The sequence below is a fragment of the Micropterus dolomieu genome, linkage group LG09 (genome assembly GCF_021292245.1).
Source record: "Micropterus dolomieu isolate WLL.071019.BEF.003 ecotype Adirondacks linkage group LG09, ASM2129224v1, whole genome shotgun sequence".
Lineage (NCBI taxonomy): Eukaryota > Metazoa > Chordata > Actinopteri > Centrarchiformes > Centrarchidae > Micropterus > Micropterus dolomieu.
Window position 1 is genome coordinate 1,784,736 of NC_060158.1, and position 20,360 is coordinate 1,805,095.

Here is a 20,360-nt window from a genome sequence, read left to right on the forward strand (position 1 = left end):
CTGAAGATCTTTTATAAACAGGTTCCTATGATGAAATTTCTCTTTTCAAGTATATGAGGAAACAATTCTCGTGTACAAACCCATGAACACAGCTTGCCTGATCAACAGTGATCCCAGACAATCTATCTATTTACCCAACATAATGACAAACCTGGATACCTTAACGAAATTTGAAAGAAGCCAAAACACAAACTGCATTCTTCTAACAAACGAGCAAACCCGTGTGCCAGTGAATTGTATTTACAAGAACAACATCTGTACAAAATGTGTCCTCAGACGACTCAAGCATCTCAGTACATTGCCAGTCTTATCCATGGAAACAAACCGTCCAAGAAAGCAATTATAACCAGCACTTCACATGAGCAGCAATCAATCCACAAAACAAGAACAACTCAGCTTTAATTATCAATCACATACGTTTAACAAGCAGATTCATCGCTGTCATGCTGAGAAACAACCCAGATGAGATCAGGAACTGTGACTGTAATTAGAGCACTTAGAACTTTTTGTTTATGTTGCAGGTCTCCGGCCCAGCCGCCACACCAAGTCCCAGTCAAAAGCCAATTAGTGTTCAGAGAAACTGATACAAGAAGAGAAACAAACAGGAGACATTCTGTGTCCATCAGATGGTTGACCAAGAAGTTCACTTTAACACAGTTGATTCCAACAGTGTGACACGTTGAGTGTCTGAAGGTGCATAAAATTGTCTTCAACTTAGTTTTCAACAAGACTAAGGGGAGTTTCACACCTACCTCGTTTGGTCCGGACTTTCTGACTTTTCAGTCTGAAACAAAATTACAGATATGAAACCTCCGCGGACCACGGATCAGATCAAACAGACAAAATTTGGTCCAACGAAAAAAGGTAGTCCGTTTCATTTCTAGTGTGAAAGCATTTTCTGCATGGTTCAGACATTCAGACCATTTACAGGAAGGTCGGTGGTCTCTGTGTAAACCAGCATTTAAAGACAGTATTAATAATCTCCCGTGACAGCTCATCTTTTGAAACAGACGACCACCATAAAAGCAAACTACCGCTCACGTATTTGGTCTCTCCTCAAACGGAGATGGAGAAAGATGGCTTGCAGTGTTCTCCTGCTTTCCTGCCGATATAGGTTCATGTTTGCACAACGAAGATGTTCATTTGGTGAATTTAAACTAGCCTCGAGTATAGTTGGTGCTGCAGGTAGTAATGCCATAATAACAATATAATGGCAAAGATGTGCATCTCTCATTCAGTCATTCTTATTAAAGCTACCCATGGAACTGTTTAAAAACCAATCAGTGTCAAGGAAGGGGAGACCTTGAGAGTGGTTTTAACTATTTCTTGACGAACAACAGTTCAGTGACTTCAGGGAGTCTTGTCAACCAATGAATGGATTGGAAATAGTTATACAGTATAACCCCCTCTAAAACCACAAGCAACCAGATGTGCTCTTTTCACATCTCATACAGATTCAACAAAAAACAACACACCATGTTTATAGGTGAGCTTTGGAGTTGTCAGATATAGGTGGATTTTTGAACTTTGGACAGTGTCAGGCTAGTTGTTTCCCCCTTCGTCCACTCTTTATGCTAAGCTAGGCTAAACACATTCTGGGTCTAACTTCAGGTACACAGACTGATTGATATTTACCTTTTCATCAAACTCTCAGAAAGAAAGCAAATGGTGAAAGCATGGATGTTTTAAAAGAGCGGGACACCATGCAGTCGCAAGTTAATTTCTTTCTCTTTGTATTACATGTATTCAAACCAATGTTGTTTTCTGCATGAAATAAAAGTCACCCTTTAATGTTACTTTAATGTAACTTAACTTACGTATCTTTAAGTTTTTTACCCCTAACCTTTTTCTTAAACCTAACCAAGTAGTTTAAGTAAATTGTGATGTTTGACAACGTTAACCACTAGTTTTGTTTTGAAAGTCTAACCAGACGTTGCATTTTTATTATTTCTAACTTGACCAGACATTGCATATTCATTGTTGCTAACTTGGGGTACCCGGGACGTTAAAAAGCGACTCTAAGGGGTCTTGACCAGGAGTCCATATGTGACGAGTTGGGAGTGAGAATAAGTTGTCTTTGGAATTAATGGAACAGATCTGTCTGGTATCAGTTCTTTTACATCCTTGCATCAAAAACGTACTGCAGTGATGTACATGTGTACACCAGGAGCCTGCGGCATCAATGTTACAAGCGCTTACAGGTCCAACAGAGTACACTTTTGACCACAGCCAAACGTACTGATCAGTGATGCTATCTGTCGTCAGGATTGCATTACATAGCTGTTCATGTTCCAGAATCTGTACTGATATAAAGCGGTGACTTATAGTGTTGAACATCAAAAGAGCATGAGATAAATCTTTAAGTGACATCAGCGCGCAGTTACTTTCTCCTCTGGCAGGATTAGAAATCAAGTCAAGAATCAAGTCAAGGGCATAAATATTGTACTGAAGGATTTTAACGATTCAGCCGCAACAGTGTCCTCCAGCTGCTGCTAAAAACCTCCATGAATTACTTAAACCTGTGCCATCAGTCATTCTGAACGATTCATTAGCTTAAGTTCGTCAATAAATATCTCTAAACTACAGAGGAGCCAGTGTGTAAAAGGTAGTTTGTCACCGCAGTACGTCTGTAAGAGTAATCCTTCCAAAATGAGCTCAAAGTACATTTTCAGATTTGGGGCATACGTCATTTTAGAAGTGAAGGTGTCAGTTTTTATTTGAAAAGGTGAATGTCTCATTTTGGAGGAAAACCCCTGAAAATAAATGTCATAGGTTTTGGGGAGGAGACTTGTTTTCTATTCCATCCGACCTCTGAGCCTCTTAATAAACCCAGAAGCTCAATATTAAAGGTCAGAAACATTACAAATGTAGTACAGAAGTAAATAAATACAATACAAAGATAAATACATTGATGGGAAGAGAAGAAAGCACTCAGAGCGGAAGGAAAGAGAATCAACCCTCTAGAGAAATGAGAAGTAAACTAATCCTTTGTTGGCCTGGAGCTTTAATCTGAAGGACTTGCTGTTTGAGAAAAGTACCGACTTTTTAAAAACACACCCTGCGGCTCGACTTTAACAAAGTATCTCTGCTTAATGCCTCTCAGACTACAACTGCAGCCTTTGTCTGTGATATGAATGGTTTTACTATTTGGGAATGCTGAATATCAGCACTTTTCCCAAGAAACTGGAAGGCCAAAACTGAAGCTGGATTTAATCAGAACTTAGACTTAATCAGAAAGTTAGATAATGGGAAAGTGATAAAATTAACTCAAGGTCCACTGACCTGGGCTCAATATGACATGACTTAACTAGCCAATCAGACTTATGTGCTTGTGTTCCAACAAACTAACAGTGAGTAATGATTTTAAAAAAAAGTTTTCTTTACCAACAAAAAAGTTCCAAAACAACACAACTTAATTTTTGAGTGTTCTGTTTATGTGTAAATTATTGCTACACAATGAAATACACAAAAGAAATTGAGGAGCTGCAAAAAATGAAACAACATGTGGATTGTGATGACGAGGCTCCTGAAAAAATCAGCGTTAAAAGCGTTATGGATTAAATGGATTAAAGGATTTTAAGAGACTGTGGTGGGTGGGCGTCGGACCCTCTCGGGGTGTCCGAGGGCAGGCCCCCACTTAAGAAAATTTTGTACATTTTAAAGTTAAATGCATTAATTTGGTGCAAAATCAAGAGGCTATCTATGAAGAACTTTGCACTCTTGTAAACAATGTTGTGCTCTTGTAATCTATTTGATCACAAACCCACTGTATCGCTATAAATGGTGATGAAACAGCAACAAAAGTCAACAAATTTATTTAATGTTTTTTAAGAATAGAAAATAGAATAAGTAATTTCCCGAACATTTTATTGTTGTTGTTTTATTTAATTACTTTTAATGGACACATGTAATATGTTTTACACTTTCTGTGAATATAATCCAATTAATCTTATTTTCATCCTGTATAGACGCATTATTTTGAAAACCGGGCGTTGTCACATGTGTATCCTCCTCGCGCTGAATTCATCCAGTCCGACCCAGTTTGATAAATAATGTTGTATGTGGTTCTCGTAAAATGAAGACTTTACAGCCTCTCTTCAGGCAGGACTCTCATACTGCAACACTTGTCTTTGTAAAGAGACAAACTGACAGGATAAAGTCTCTAACCTGCCTGTCAGCTCGCTCTGGGCCGCTTCACTTACCGTAAAGGCTTGAATATGTGTGCACTGCAGCCGCAGTTGCTTTTCTCCTGCTGCACAAAGTTGGAACCACACTATTGCCTGGTCTCAGATCAGTCACTGATCTCAGCTCACAGTAAGCTCACTCAGGTAGAATGTGTCCGACTTGACGGCGCCGTATTTATGCCCCGCCCCTGCAGTCACATGCAGCTCACATGAGACTATCAAGTCGGCGAAAGTCAGCCGCCGTCATCTCGAACACACCTATTATTACAGTTCATCCTCATTTCATCACAAGCCATCCAACAGATGTTTTAGTCTGGACCAAAGGGGTGGACCAACTGACTGAACGTACCATCCCTGCAGACACATCACTAGCAAGCCTAAAATATCTCAAAAATGGTTCCAGATTTATTGTGAAAGTTCAGAAGACTGAAGAAGAAGAAGAAATAAGAGTCTCCAAGCTCTCACCTCCTTGTTTACCTCCATGAGTAACTGAATTCTTCAGGTAACAGTTTTCCTGTCACATCGCAGCTCTCCACTTAAACCAAATGTTACATTGTCAAGGTGGCCCACTCAGAACAAAAATCAATACATCTGTTAAAAACACACTTTTATACACTGGACAACACACACAGAGTAGTGTTTTCCTCTGAAAGGACAACAGCCACCAGGGGCCGACGGAGCGATTTGTTGTTTTTAGACTCTATTTTGTCTGGTCCCGGGGAATCTGACGAACTACCTGCAGCCCACAGAGTCCAGACTTATCAAAGTATGTCAACTGCATGTAGCTCAGAGGTGGGAAGTGACAAGAAAACCTATTAGTCATTTTTACCTGAACTTACAACGCCTCCAAGGGTGAAATAAAATCTGAAGAGTCTGAAGAGGTCTGTCTGCCTCCATAAAAGGATTTTTATCACCGTGTCTCAGGTTAAATCCAGAACAAAACGCACAGCGGCGGCACTTCGACTCGCTCTACAACCTCTTTACATAAATACAAGATGACGTTTGTGCACCGGCAGGTAGAAAGATGGGAGCGAAGGTGTTTCACCACAAGGGTAAGAAGTGAATTTGAAACAGCATCATTTGATATTAAATTTGAGTGGGGCTTGTTTTACTGCTCAGTTGGTAAACAGGACTGTCAGGAGGTAATTCACAGGGGAAAAAAGGAAACACAAAGAGAGGAATAAAACAGAGTGAACAAGTTTATCACAAAATGCTACAAATGGGGTCAGAGCAGTGAGTATTTGCAGATGCTCACAGTGTAAATGGAGAGGAAGTGAATTTACTGAGTGTAGGAAATGAACAGGTGTTTCATTTTAAGAACCTGTTAGTTGTATATAAAATGATAAGTAATTTGCCTCACTTCCAGAATCTACGGGAGATGTTTCTCACACTGCCCTTAAATACATCAGTGAGAAAAACATTAACTCCTACAGATAAATCCTTTAAGAAAGTTTAGCTAATGAGTGAAAGAATGGCTCAAGAAATCTCTGTGCTTTATTTGTAAGGGATCAAATAAAACTAGGGCTGGGCAAGTTAACGCATTAATTAATTAACGCTCCTGCACTCCTCAGGTGAACAGACAAGGAGACAGGCGCTCTATGGATAGTAGGGGAGAGCGGGGTATGTTGTCACACTTTTCACACCATCTAATATTTGCTGAGCAGCGTACATCACAATAGTACAAATGTCAGACCAAATGAAAGAATGAAGTCTTGGGCAGAAGTTTTGTACTCATTACATCTTCATATCTCATCTCATTATGGAGCTGTAGACTGTTGAATAGAGAGTGTGCACTTGTGACAATTTGCCCCGTTGGCAGGTAAATTTTCACACTGGATTATCAAACAAATAGAACACTTAATTGTGAATATTGATTTCAATTTCAAATTTTAACCAGAACTAAAAGTAAAATCAATCAACAATCAAGCCTAGAGAATTTGGAAAATAAATAATTTAATTAAAAACAAAAATGTTGGCAGAGCTCACATTAAGTGGGACAACCTCTTTCTTTGAACTTTAAATTCAAACGTTCTCTGGAGTGCAAATGGATCTGTGGTAATTGAATGTAATGCTGCAGATAACTTTATTAAATGTATAACTTTCAGTTATAGTTACAGTCTCTCTTAAAATGATTTGTGCAGTGCGTCCCGTTCAAAAAGTTCAAGACAATTCAACTTCAGCGGCGCTTGTTGCTACGCCTTGTGAACTTCACCTCACTCTAACTGGGACACTTGCTATTGAGACTGTTTCTCCTGCTCCCTGACAGAAGAAAAATGTTTTTGCTGAAAACTTTACTACTTTAGAATTCATTATTGAACTTTGTGCATGACAATAAGATGAATCGCAATTGGAAAAATGTATTGTTGCCCAGCAATAAAATTGAATAAAATAAAACTTTATTTACAAAGCAAAATCACCATGCAGCATGGTCCCAGTACACTTTCCAAGGAATACAGAGGATAAAATGCAGAATACACAAGATGAAGCACAGCAAAAACAGCAAGAAAATGAATGATGCTAAATTTAAAAACATCAGATAAGAGGCACTGGATCCAACATGAATTCAAGGAGAGGCTGTAATGATTTGAGTATATGTGGACTAAAAGGTTTTCAGTCTTGACTTAAAGATCTCTACTGAACGTGTTTCCATATAATGGAAGGTCATTCCATAAATAGGGTGCACTGTCTGCAAAAGCTCTGTACCCAGAACAGAAAGTTAAACAAAAGAATGACCAGGAGACCAGTATTGAGCGAGCAGAGAAGGCGTGCTGGTATATATAGTGTAATTATCTCAGCTAGGTAGGATGCTAAATGTAAATACTCTGTATTTGTATAGAGCCTGTCTTAGTCCGACCACTCAAAGCGCTGTTACACTACATCGCATTTACCCATTCACACACATTCGGACTCTGAGGCTAAGTTCTCAAACAGAAGTATCATTCATACACCAATGACACAGCCATCGGGGGAAATTCAGGGTTCAGTATCTTGCCCAAGGACACTTCGACACGGAGGAGCCGGGGATTGAACCGCCGATCTTCCAATTAGTAGGCAACGCGGGGCTGCTGGAGCCACAGCCGCCCCATTCATGGATTAGAACTTGTGATGGGATTTTGGCAGTGTTAACACCTTCATGGTGTGTTTTGGTTCATTTTGTCTCTCGACAGGTAAATATTAACAAGCACTGAGCCGGTAACAAAGATGGCTGCTCAGAGCATCATTACAGAAAGAAACCAACTGGTTCCACTCCAAAACCCTTCAGGACCGAGTTCATGCGTTTGACCCCCTGTGATTACTTCATCTTCTCTGTCCAGTAGCTGTATGTGTGTGTGCGTGTGGTCGCAGTGACCCAGAGAACCAGATATTGTGTTAACACAGATAGTGTCTGAACAGACTCCTGACTCCTTATCTCCCCTTTCATCTTCATCCTCCCTCTCCTCTCATCGCCTCCCTGCCTCTGATCTTTCTGGGAAGATACTGAGCTCCAACTCTCTGTCCTTGTTTGCTCCAACAAACCTCAGCTTTTTCCAGTGAGACTGAAGATACTGGCTGCTCTAACTCAGATTTATACCAGGATGTTGTCGGAAATATTCCTCCTTTTCTGGCTTGTTGACACAAACTGTGTCTCAGTTCCAAATTAGGGGTGTGAATATACATTTAGCTCACGATACAAGACTATGCACAATATTGTGTTCATGAGAACAAGTTCATTTTTTGAATTCTGGAGACATTTTCTGCACCAGTATATGGTGAAAATGTCTTTATTCATATAAAGAAAAACACAAAATTCAGGTGACAACTCAAAATATTAAAATATATTGGAACATAATGCAGTAATCAGTAGCTTGGTTTTTTTTTTGACATTTGTTTCTTCTATATTTACACGGCATTGCATGTTTTTCTTATTATGCAAATAAATCTTTGTCAAAGCATTAACATTTCTTGTTGCAAGATATTTTTCAGAACATTTTTAACAAATGTTTTCGAAAAGTTATGGGGACAATATCAGTCATTTCAAAAAGTGGTGGGGACATGTCCCCAGCATCCCCAGTGTAAATGACCGCTATGCATTTACTCTAAGCAGGTTTTGAGCGTGTGATGTGAACACACAGGCTTTGTGACAAAAGTAAATGAACTTACAGATATCAGTATATAAACTAAAGAGAAAAACAGATCTTAGAAATTGAATTGAAAATTAAATTGAAAATTTAATTTTTTGAAACATTTATAGTAGTAGTAGTTAAGTACATTGATTTTCAAATAACTGCAACTTTAGTAATGAACTTTAGTAAAGTACATTCTGTTTACTATTTGTTAAAAAACACACCAGCAGTGTATGATGCGTGATGAAACACCTGCACCCGCTCACAATCAGCAGCATCTTGACCTGCATCGCTGATGTACTCTTCAGAAAAACAGCTTTTTTTCCTTTAGCTGCAGTAATTTGCACATCTGTCTCTTCTTCTAGATGATGTGTCCAGTGTGTGATGGACATCAGATGACATGACGTTCCACAGTTCAGCCAGTGTGTGCTGAACTTTTGAATGAAATGCACTTTTTATTTATACTAACTGGACTAAAACGTTTTGAGAATTTGGATCAGCCTGTAATGTTTTTTACTTTCTTCTTCTGGTACTGGTGGTGGATTTTGTTACCGCTGGACAGAACCAAGCTAACTGTTTCCCCGTATTTTCAGTCTTGATGCTAAACTTACCAGCTGCTGGCTGTAGCTGCGTATTTATCATACAGACTTGGGAGTGGATCTCTTCTAACCCTCTGCAGGAAAGTAAATAAGCTTGTTTCAAATGTTTCCTGTAATCAACGGATTTGGTAGCCTGGACTTAAAACAGGATGCAGCACATCTTCAGTATCAAAGTCCTGAGCTTTGATAACCCACCGTTCACCTCAGCCACCGTCCTCCAACTTTTGTGTGGTACACGAACATTTCCTGAACCGGAGAAAATGTTGACAGTGAACATAATCCAGATGTTTCCTCCGAGTCATATTTGGGCGACCCATTTAGTAATATATGAATGTTATAGACAGGGTTGCTCAATGGGAAAAGGCTCTATGTACCTTTACACAGATCCTCAGATATTAGTTAAACAGCCTCAGAAACTACCAATTTGTATTTTTGTCCTTTTTGGAGTTGCGTTCCTGAGGACATCACCACACCATGACGACTCAGAGAGCAACACGAACCATCTGTCTCTCTTTGTATTTTCCTAAACTGCAAAAACCCACAACAGTCTTTTTGAGGAAGGACACGGTAAATTGCCTCCTAGTTCGCCCCGAGAGGCGTTAATTATTTAAGAAACACAAATCAAATCCAGAACAAACCCCAGCGGCAGCAGCAGACTTTCTGCTTGTTACTGAGTCTCAGCAGCATATTCACTTTGATTTTTAGTCTTGTTGTGTGGTGTCTTTGCTCTGCGGCGTTACAGCTCAGTGTCCGCTCAAACAGGGAAATAAGGAAGGATGAATTATAGTGTAAAAAAATCCATCTTAAGGCTTGTAATCAAGTCCTGAGTCTGAAATTCTTTAATTCTCCTCTTCCTCTGTGGTTAAAATAGAAAAAAAATTGTTGCTCTCATCTGCTAGTTTATTTAACACCTCCACTTTCTATATAATGAACTGCCTGGTCGCTCTCTCCTGCATTTCCATCTGCTATCTCTGTGCCTTCTCGTCCTTTGCATTCTGCCACCTCTCTCCGATCGTGCGGTCACATTTTGCAGTGTGCTCAATATTCAAAGCAGGTGAGACAGTGGGGAGGTGGTGACAAAAATAAACATGGCAGGTGTTACTGTACACAGGCACCAGATACCCTTTCTTTACCATTACGAGCAGGAGGAAATAGAAACGATGACGAGTTGTTTTTATTCGCTGTTTAAATCCAAGGACGAGTGTTAAATCTATTTTTGGTACGTCATCTTGCTTGCTGTGATGTTTTCTCTTCTCACACGCTGTACAGGTTGTGTTACCTGGCGGAGCTCCAATCATGGTTGTCCCATTTACACCTGTAGTAGAAGGCAGTTCGTACCTGGTGATTCCATGTGTTTTTGTGCTCTGCAGTGTTTTCAGGTGAAGAAGACCCACTTTAAGTGACTCTGGGGTTCAAGAATGGGTTTTGATCAGTGTGCAAAAACACAAACTAAATACCATGAGAAGTAGACATGCTATAAATATTATAACCACAGTTCTAAGTCACTGGATGGTGTTTATTCAGCTTCACATAACCAATAGTGTACAAAACTAACCTAATAATCATTATTACCATGATGAAGGTAACTGACTTATCTCTTATGTTGAGACATTGTACTTTTATTCGTGGTCAAGATTTATATATCTCATCTAAATATAGATCACTTACACCATGTGTAGTCAGAATGTAGGAGCTCCTGTGAAGCGTGCATTTCCATCAATATCAATATACAGTCGCCTTTTCCAGATAAGAATTCATACGGGTTTTGTTTACTTAGGTTCCAAAAACAGCATCCTAAATAGTTCTCTATTGTCCAAAAATACCATCAAAACCACGCACAAGTTAGTAAGGAAGTTTATAAGGAACTGATGACAAAAGCCATCTGAACAGCCTGTCATTGGGATGAGGAGTTGCATGTACTGTAAATAGCACATGAGCTGTCAAAGTATTTTATCTGTCGGGCAATTTCCTCTGCCAAACAGAAGATGCTAATGCAGAAATGGATGTGAAGAGGGTCCAGTGAAAATGTTCTCCACCCCACAACAACAAAAAATAGTTGTCTGCCCTAAAAGAACCATGGTAAACATGGCAAATATGAAAAAACTACGACTCGGCACAACACCGGTGAAGCTGCGACTCCGTCTCTTCAGCAAGTGTTCCTCTGCTGCCACTACACACATACACGCTACGCCTACAGGTGCGCGCTGACGACCCAGGGTTAGGGTTACAATTGTTGATTTATTTAGGCACTTTAAAAACATTTATTGAAAGTTTTTCTTTCTACATGTTGAAATGTGTATTGTAATAGGCTGTATATTGACTTCTATGTAAAATCAGACCATTGAAGCATCGAATCTTCAACTATCCGGGGTCAGCCCTAGAAAATACAGTTTAGAGGATAATATAGAGAAATGAGCACATTCTGGAGGATTCTGGTTAGTTAAAATAGTGAAATAAAAAAATATAAGCTGTGCAAGATGTTAGCAAAAACTGTCTTTTTCAGTAATGTCCTGTTTACACACATGAATCCAGCTCCACTGGGGGTTCTGGGTTGGACATCCCCACCCTGCCGGTCCGGCGATCAAATCAGCAACCTTCTACGTACCAAATCTCTGCCTTAACATTAGAAGTCACTTATCTGTCCCATTGTGTTTTTGTTCTGTTCGTCATTCTGACTCCATGATGAACCCACATGAACAGACTGTGATTAATCTGAAATTGTGAATTCTCAGGGTATAACAAAGACCAGCAGTTATGGTCTTGAGTCATTTTAAAACTTTGAAGTGAAACCTTTTCCTTGGATTTCATGTCCTTTAACTTTTATGTCATAATCCAGTCACACCAGCTCCATTAGTAAAGTGACCTCCACTGTATCGTCTGACATCCACATAAAGACATAAACACATTTTTCATATTCATTTCTCAACCTTCCAACCTCTCTCTCCCTCCAGCGGCCATTTTGGATGATCAGTCAGTGTGTGGTCGTGGTGAGCGTCTGGCGTTGGCTCTGGCGAGGGAGAACATCAACAGTCTGATGGAAGGCACCTCCCAGGCGAGGGTGGAGGTGGACGTCTACGAGCTGCAGAAGGACTCCCAGTATGACACCACTGACACCAGTAAGTCACTGTCCTCTCCTTTAGCTTCATCGTGTGGCAGAAAGTTTTCCCTTCCAGCTGCAGCAGCTCTTCACGCAATAAAGCATCAAACTTTATTTAACAAGGCAGGTCAATAGTGCGGCCGGTGCAAATGGTTCTTCCACGCTCAGTGAAGCTGCACTTTAAATATCACACATTTTCAGCAGAGCTACACACCAGGGAGGACACAGTCTTTACAATGAAGGGTTAAAGGTGCTTAAAAATGCATTTAGGCGTCGTAATCAATAATAACTCCCCTACATATAAATCTAGATTCCCTTAAGTCACAGACAATGTCATAATGACTTGTCATAGCAGGTAAAGCACAGGTGTGAATAATAACATCTATAATAACTCCTTGTTAACGATTTGCTCATTGTCCCCGAGCTCACTGCTTCCTATCCACCTCATTTAAAAACCCAACAGCAGCCTGAACGCCTCTGCATTTTAAAGACAGGAAGAAGGAAGAACCGAGGAGATGAAAACAATGACACACGTGCTGTACAAAGGCGACGTGCAGCCGTTGGCAAAGTTATTAACAGCGAGACATCGTGTGCAGTAACAATATCCACATCACTCTTTGCTGTAGACACTCCTGGAATAAATTAAGATAACATAAGATAATCCTTTATTGATCCCCCAGAGGGGAAATTGGGGTATTGTAGCAGCACAAACACGAAGTACAGATAAACACAGAAACTCAAAATAAAAGTACGTAAAATAAGAATAGAATAAAACAGAAACTATACAAGTGCAATTAAACAAACTTGCAGGCGATAGCCGTACCCATAGAGTATACCCACAACTGGATTTGTAGATGAGCAGAGCGACTGTGCAGTACCATCTCAAGCAAACAGCCACCTGTTTTAAGCCTTGCAGAAACTGTACACATTATATTACATTTATTTAGATGCAACTTTTAGCCAAACGACATAGAATCAGTACACTCCAACCACCTGGATAAACTCCCAAAATGTGCGAGAATCATTCAGGTACATCAATTTCAACAAATAACTTCCTGAAGAGCTACACTTAGAAACAACAAGAGATAGAGAAAGGGTTGCTTTTTTTATGGGCATTTTGCAGTCTGAACAGATGTTTAACTCTGCGATGGACGATGTGTAGAGTTTCTGCTGTCCTGATGTTGACAGGGAACTTGTTCCAGCATTGTGGAGCCAGGACCGCAAACAGCTGTGATTTTGTTGAGCGGCGGCCGGGCCCCCCTCTTTGTAAGGAGGTAGAAAGCCAATTGGCCGTAGCAGATTGTAATGGACAGGCTGTGGTGTTTGTTTGACCACGTCCTGGATGTAGGATGGGTCTGAGCCATTCGCAGCATGGTGGGGAAGTACCAGTGTCTTGAGTCACAGATTCAGATTAAACCTGATTTGAACCCTGAATTGGTCGCCACCAAACTTTCCTTCTTTCTTGGAGGGTTCCAGCTACCCCCACAACCCAGTTTGTCTCCCTCCAGATATCAGATTAGTTGATTCAGGATAAAGTTAAATGTATTTAGCCATTTCTGATGAAACCAGTTTGAGTTAATCTGGTTCAGAAAGCTGCCCTCTGTAGAACTATTACAGCCGTTTTTAGGTGTTTAACTAATCAATAGTGTTCTCAAGTGACAAGGTTTGTCACACTGATGAGTTTCAGCTTGAACATGATGGAAGCAGACGTACAGACAGAAGGACAGATGGATGATGGCGGTGTTTTACAGATTCAGATCGTGTAAGAGCGAGGTCATCGTGACCGCAGAGATCGCAGCGTTCTGCACGAGCAGCTGCTATGGATGTTTATTGATTATGAACTGCCAGCGGCGCACAGAGAGGCAGTTAATGTTTTCTGGCAGAGCAGAGCAGTACACACACATTCACACTCACACAAACAGAAATTGAGAGGAAGCGGGTACAAATTGTGTAGTTAAAACAATGCATTGCATGGAAAAACATACAAACCACAGCACAATAATGAAAACATCCATATTGATACAGAAACAATCTGATCTGTACGCTCTGTTCAGTCCATGTCTGCTTTACAACAACAAGGTAGTTTGTTCAATTCAGTGATGCACTCTTTTTTGGTTATTTACCTACTGAGTGAGTGGATCTGACGTGTTTCTTTCAGAAATAGTACTGAAAGAAAAAAACAAACAAAATACAGATAATGGTTTCCTTTTTATGGAAACATCCAAAAATATAAACAATAATCTTATTTTTGTGAAGCAGGGAAAAGGGAAACCAGGTATTTATCAAGCTTCTCAGATTTACTCATAAGAACGCTGCTAAGAATTGATTCAAGAGTAAAAAAATTCTTGGCTCAAAGCTGAGCTTAAGAGTTAGTTATCGCGCATTTCAGTCCTAATTTAAAGTGGTGTGTAGGACTAAATGTTAAGTGTCAGTCTGAGAGCTGATTCACGACACTTTGCTTTGCCGCACACAGACTTTTGGATGACGACATACGCAATGATGAATCACTGAACAGTTTCCTTATTTAAAAATATTCTCAGATAAATTCACATTGAATGGTGAAATTTCTAGAAGTTTACATTCAACACATTTGATGATAAGGACTTTTCAAGAGAATACGTTAAAACACATTGAAGGATAGTGCTGATAAGATGGAGTGAACAAACAAAAGGGCCCTGGCGTCAGTCACCAGTGTGTCTCTTAAGGTGTTGGGGAGTGAAGTTTACTCACTGCACAGCCTCACTGGCGTCCGTCACACGCGCTTATACAATATGTAAATGCTCTGTACTTGTATAGCGCCTTTCTAGTCTTTTCGACCACTCAAAGCGCTTTTACACTACATCTGCATTCACCATTCACACACTGAGCCTAAGTGCTCAAACAGAAACTAACATTCATACACATTCATACACTGGTGGAACAGCCACTAGGGGCAGTTCGAGGTTCAGTATCTTGCCCAAGGACACTTCGACATGTCTGGGATCCGAGGATTGAACCACCTCCTGAGCCACAGCCGCCCCAACAATGCAAGACTTTGGGAAAACTTCTCAGTTGTTTCTGACAAAAATGAATGTAATGATTTATGTCTGTTATTCAGAACGTTTAGCATAGCCCAAACATTTGTGTCCTTTTTTACTCTGCATGTCACAATGTTTGCAGGAGCCGGCGGTAATGGTCACAAAATCAGCGGCAGTGGGATCAAGTAAACAGTCCGCCACAGGTCACTAATGTGGAGCTCTAAGTGCCATAAGTGTTTCCATGACTTATATATCGATGGTTGTGATGGCCCCAAATCATCAGTATTGCATTGCTGCATTTGTTCTTTGGCAAAGAAAGAAGCGTCATCACCACCTTCAGTTTAGCTGATAACGCATTGCTGTGTAAAGTCAGTGGTGAGATGACGTCCTTCACCAACTCGCTGACAAAGATTATGCCTGCGCTGTCCGACCCCGTCTTATTAACTGCGCGTCGTCAAATAATTCAGGAAGATTCTTCCTCTCCTGAAAGACTCACGCATGTCTCTGTCTCTGCAGTTCCATCACAAGCCCCTACTGGCAGCTCCTAACCTCTTGAGAGACCTCTGGAGCTGCCTTAAATAACTGGGGGAGTAAGAGTCATTCTTAGCTTTAAGAAATTTGAAACTTGCTTTTATTCTTAAGTTTGAAAGTGGGAGTAAATTTCATGAATTCTCTCAGCACTTACACAGTAATTTAAGAAGCTTGATAAATACCCGCCCAGAGCTTTTCACTGACCCCAAAACAAATTCTGGTCAGGGTCAAGCAACCGTGCCAAACTGCTTATTAGTCTATTTGACCAGGAATGTGCTCAATGGTCAACAGGAAAAAAACAATTAAAAAAATAAATAACAACAGTGCAGCTTCCACCAGTCAATATTGTTGCAGTATATCACATGATAATTAGCTACAGTCTGTACTGAATGAGCAAAGTATTACTGTGCCCTTACAGGATTAAGTTGTAAATGTGTTTTATGCCCTGGGTTTTGCCTCTGAGGTTATCTACAGGCTGCCCTAACATATCCCCTATTTGCTCTCCAGCTTGGCCCATTAACATAAAAATGTCCATTATAATCAATAGTCTTTATAATAATGTTGTATCAAATGACAATGTGAAAACAATGTTTATTGTAAAAGGGGTCTCTGGTAGTTATGAAGCTACAGAGAATCATCAGCTGACTCTGCAGCTTGCCTGAGCTTAATAGCTTCACTATAAAGTGACTTTCAGCTAATTGTTTATCTGTCTGGCTGCTGCTTTCTCGTTCTGCTTCACTCTCGGCGCTCGTTTCACACATGTGCCTCATTTCCAGAGACAAAGCTTTAAAAAGCTGCTGTACACGAGCTGCTCAGCAGCAAACAGCAGCTGGTGAACATAGTGGAGCATTTAGCAGCTAAAGAGCCAGATATTTCCCTCAGGAGCCGGTGGAGACCAGAAACAGAGCTCTCTGTTAGCTCTACTGGACTCACGTTCATCATGTGACACAAACACGACTCCACATGAATGACCTCGTGGCTCTGTAGCTGCTGGATGTGGAAATAAGCAGCTGTTTGCTCGGATGTCTTCCAGTTATTGCAGGTTTAACTTCTGATATATCTTTTTTTTGTCTCATGTTGTTTTCTCTCTCAGTGTGTCAGATCCTGCCAAAGGGCGTGGTCTCTGTGATTGGCCCCGCCTCCAGTCCAGCCTCCGGGTCCACCATCAGTCACATCTGTGGGGAGAAAGAGGTGAGTCACATCACAGCGACACCAGATGAGAGCATAAGTACTGTTGCCCTGTGAAGCTGAGTTACGTATGATGACTACACATCCACAACTCTGGTACTATTATAATGTGTACAAAGAGTAGTACTCTTATTATTATAATCTTCATTCACACTCCAAGAGCTACTATTAATATTACTAGGACAATACTATTATGTGTAAATGTTATTACTTTACAACTTAAAGATACTTTAATACAAGTAAAAGTCCTCCATTTAAAATTTATAGTTTGATGTACCATTTTTACCAGTAATAATACTTACTGACTTGCCTTTCAGATGTGGCTTCATTAATGTTTTAGTAGCATTTAAATATCAATCTGTACCAGCGCATGCTATTTCATTAGCTGATCCCTTACAGTAACATCTGCAAAGTAACTACAGCCGTCACATAAATCCAGAAGAGAAAGATGTGTTATATTATTTCCCTCTGAAATATATTATAGTGTAAAGCTGCATAAAATGGAAATACTAAAGTTAATTTCCCCGTTCATGACAACTGTGCGGGAATTCATATTTATAAATCTCGCCTGGTTAAATTATATTAAGGCTATAATATTAAGTTGTCAATAATTAAGGACGTGGCTGCTTTGAGTGACAGGTGGGTGCTCTCTTAGGTAGCTTGCAAATGTTTAAGTTAGGCACAGCCAAGATGGCACCGGCCTGAGCCCGCTGGAAGCGCCCACAACAATGACTCTTCAGAAACCAAAGGGTCACGTCACGCCGGTACGTCCAAGTTTTAAGTCTACGGTCTGTCTCTTGAAGCAAGAACGAACACAGGAGCTCACACGTGGTCGTGATAATTGAATGAATGTAACCTTAGTTATTTAAATCTCATACTACGAGTAATACAAACTGTATTTTATGTGTGTACTTTATTTGGAGGTCTGTTTCAAAGTTAAACATGAGGCATGAAAGTATAAATTACATTTTGATATTGCAGCTAATGTGGAACCATAGATGAAAACAGGTTTGATGTTGTAAGAATATCTACAGGAAAGGTGTCAGTTGCCAACGCGTTCTCATCTCAGTGTGTCATTATCTATGTTTTCAGACAGCGTGACAAAGTGTAATTATTTTACGCTAAAGGTTTTGCTACGTCGCCGCTCCGCTTGCTATGTCACTGCTCTGCTCACGGCCAATGTGCACAGCAGCAGGATAAGCCGGTCGACATGCATAAAGTCAGTGACTTAGATTTAGGCACTAAGATTTCTGATGGTTATGATGATGGTAGGGGGCTTCGGGGGGCTGTCAACACCTTTAACACGAACGTAGCTAGCTAGCTAGCTAAATGCTAAATGTTCTAGCGTATGAGACGCCCCACAGTATCTCATACAGAGCATCTCCCACAGAAGCTAAAGGGTACCTTCGGTAGTGTTGGTATTGGACGCCCTGAGAGGAGAACAGGCTCCAGTTGCAGGTGTTGAGGAGGATTTGACTGCAGTGACACTGAAACTGCGGAGTTTTAAAAAAGATCAGCTTTTTAAAGCCTTTAACTTCTGATTAACCATTTTCCTGCCTGAGTGAATCTACATGAGTCCATCTCCATCTCCTTCTAAGCCATTTAACCGTCGTGATATCCCCTTCCCCTTTTGCCTGACAGGTCTCATATTATTGGATTCTCTGCCTGGATTTAAAATAAGCTCTGCAGATCAGAGTGAAGCCCAGCTGAGCTAATTACAGTTTACTGTTTAAACCTCTGCAGGTACGAACTGAGCGGCAGATCACACAGGACGTTTGGCCCCTGACCTGATTCTTTATTCATCACTGATGTGATTAATTTTTCAATTTGTCATTAATTTTTCAGATTAAATACAGACACTGTCTGTCACAGGATCTTTGCTCTGTGGAGTTTAAATTGAAACAGAGCAGCTTTAAAACTCTGTGTGTGTGAAATCAGAGGGAAAAGCTCTCAGACTTTTTAAAGTATAGATTTTTTCATGTGAAGTCCAGTTTTCAGATGCTTTCCCACGTTTACATCCACGTTTATTTTTGGCGAGCCAAAGGAACCAACTTGGCAACAGAACTAAACTTAGGAACTTAAAACGAGGGATGTATAGATGTCAGTTGCCGTCCACACTGAAGTCTGTACCCCTATAGTTCCTGGGCCATCAGAAGGCAAAACCTCGGTGTAGGGACATTTGGAGGCCAGGAACTCCCAACTCGTCACATGTGGACGCTTGGTCAAGATTCTTTGGTTTGGGTTAAAATAACTGCGTACATCAGTTAACACATAAGTTAACTAACGTAACTTAAAACTGTAATAAAAATATTTAATGTTTATAATGTTGACTTTTCGTTTCACACAGGACACGATCCCCAGTCTCCTGGTTCAAAGTCGGGGCTCTGGCCCTCCATCCACCCCAACCACCTCCTTCTTATTTTTTTTATTTTTTTACTCTTTATTGAACATGTTAAAAGACAACAACAAAAACTGAATAAAAATAAACAATCAACAAAAAAAGATCATCTGCAGATGGTCCAAATAACAGTCATGTTCAAAGGGGGTAGGAAGAAGTTAGAATAACTTTTCTTGTCCTATCCCCACTTCACTGATATGTTTTAACTACTTAAACTATGTAAGTTACCTAAACTTAACTAAATAAAGATCAAAAAAGAAAATCACTGTTCCAGCTCATATCCATTAAGGATTCATTTTTTATATATAAGTTTCAATTGCAATAAGTTTTTACATAATTTTAAATCATTATTGCTGTTGTTCCACAGGATAACACCCTGGGTTGTTACACAGTGGAACTTTGTTCGAATTAGCGGTCTACTAAACTTTGATATTCCTCTGAAATTGTAGGTGTTTTCTCGTAATTGAAAAAGCTCTTGGATATTTCTAGGCAATTGGTTTTTGTGTGCTCTAAAAACTATTTGAATAGTTTTGTAGTCAGTCAGATCTTTCAACTTTAATATTTTGAATTTAATAAACAATGGGTTTGTTGGTTCTCTATATGTAGTTTTATATATGATTCGAATGGCTCTTTTTTGTAAGATGAAGATTGGGTATGTATTTGTTTTATAAGTGTTCCCCCATACTTCCACACAATAAGTCATGTATGGGAGTATGAAGGAGCAGTACAGCATATTTAGAGAAGCCTGATTCAACAGGTCTTTGGCTTTATTTAATATTGCCAATGACTTGGATATTTTGGTTTTAATATACTTTATGTGAGGTTTCCAGCTTAATTTGTTATCAATAACTACCCCGAGGAATTTTATTTCAGATACTCACTCTAGTTCTATACCATTTATCATTAGTTTCTTATCTGTGTCAGTTGATCGGTTTCCAAATATTATAAATTTTGTTTTACTCAAATTCAGTGTTAATTTATTTTCATCAAACCAAATCTTCATCCTACTCACTTCCTTTTCCATGGTATCTAGTAGCTTCTCCAAATTTTCACCACAACATAGCAGGTTTGTGTCATCAGCAAAAAGAATGGTTTCCACAGTTTGCGATACTTCACATATATTATTTATATAGAGGTTAAATAATAATGGCCCCAACACTGAACCCTGTGGCACCCCACATGTAACCTGCAGCAGTTTTGATTTATTGTTTTGTATGTCAACATACTGTTTTCTGTTCTCCAG

The 20,360-nt window shown here is 39.9% G+C and overlaps 1 protein-coding gene across 1 annotated transcript in view; it reads left to right on the forward strand.

Moving 5' to 3' along the window:
- The window catches only part of LOC123976939 (glutamate receptor ionotropic, kainate 5-like), a 203,242-nt gene that overhangs the window by 96,798 nt on the left and 86,084 nt on the right, over positions 1-20,360 (forward strand). Inside the window, exons 3-4 of the mRNA XM_046059354.1 lie at positions 11,838-12,002; positions 16,625-16,722. Of these exons, the coding sequence (XP_045915310.1) occupies positions 11,838-12,002; positions 16,625-16,722 (263 nt within the window). The remainder of the gene's footprint in view (positions 1-11,837; positions 12,003-16,624; positions 16,723-20,360) is intronic.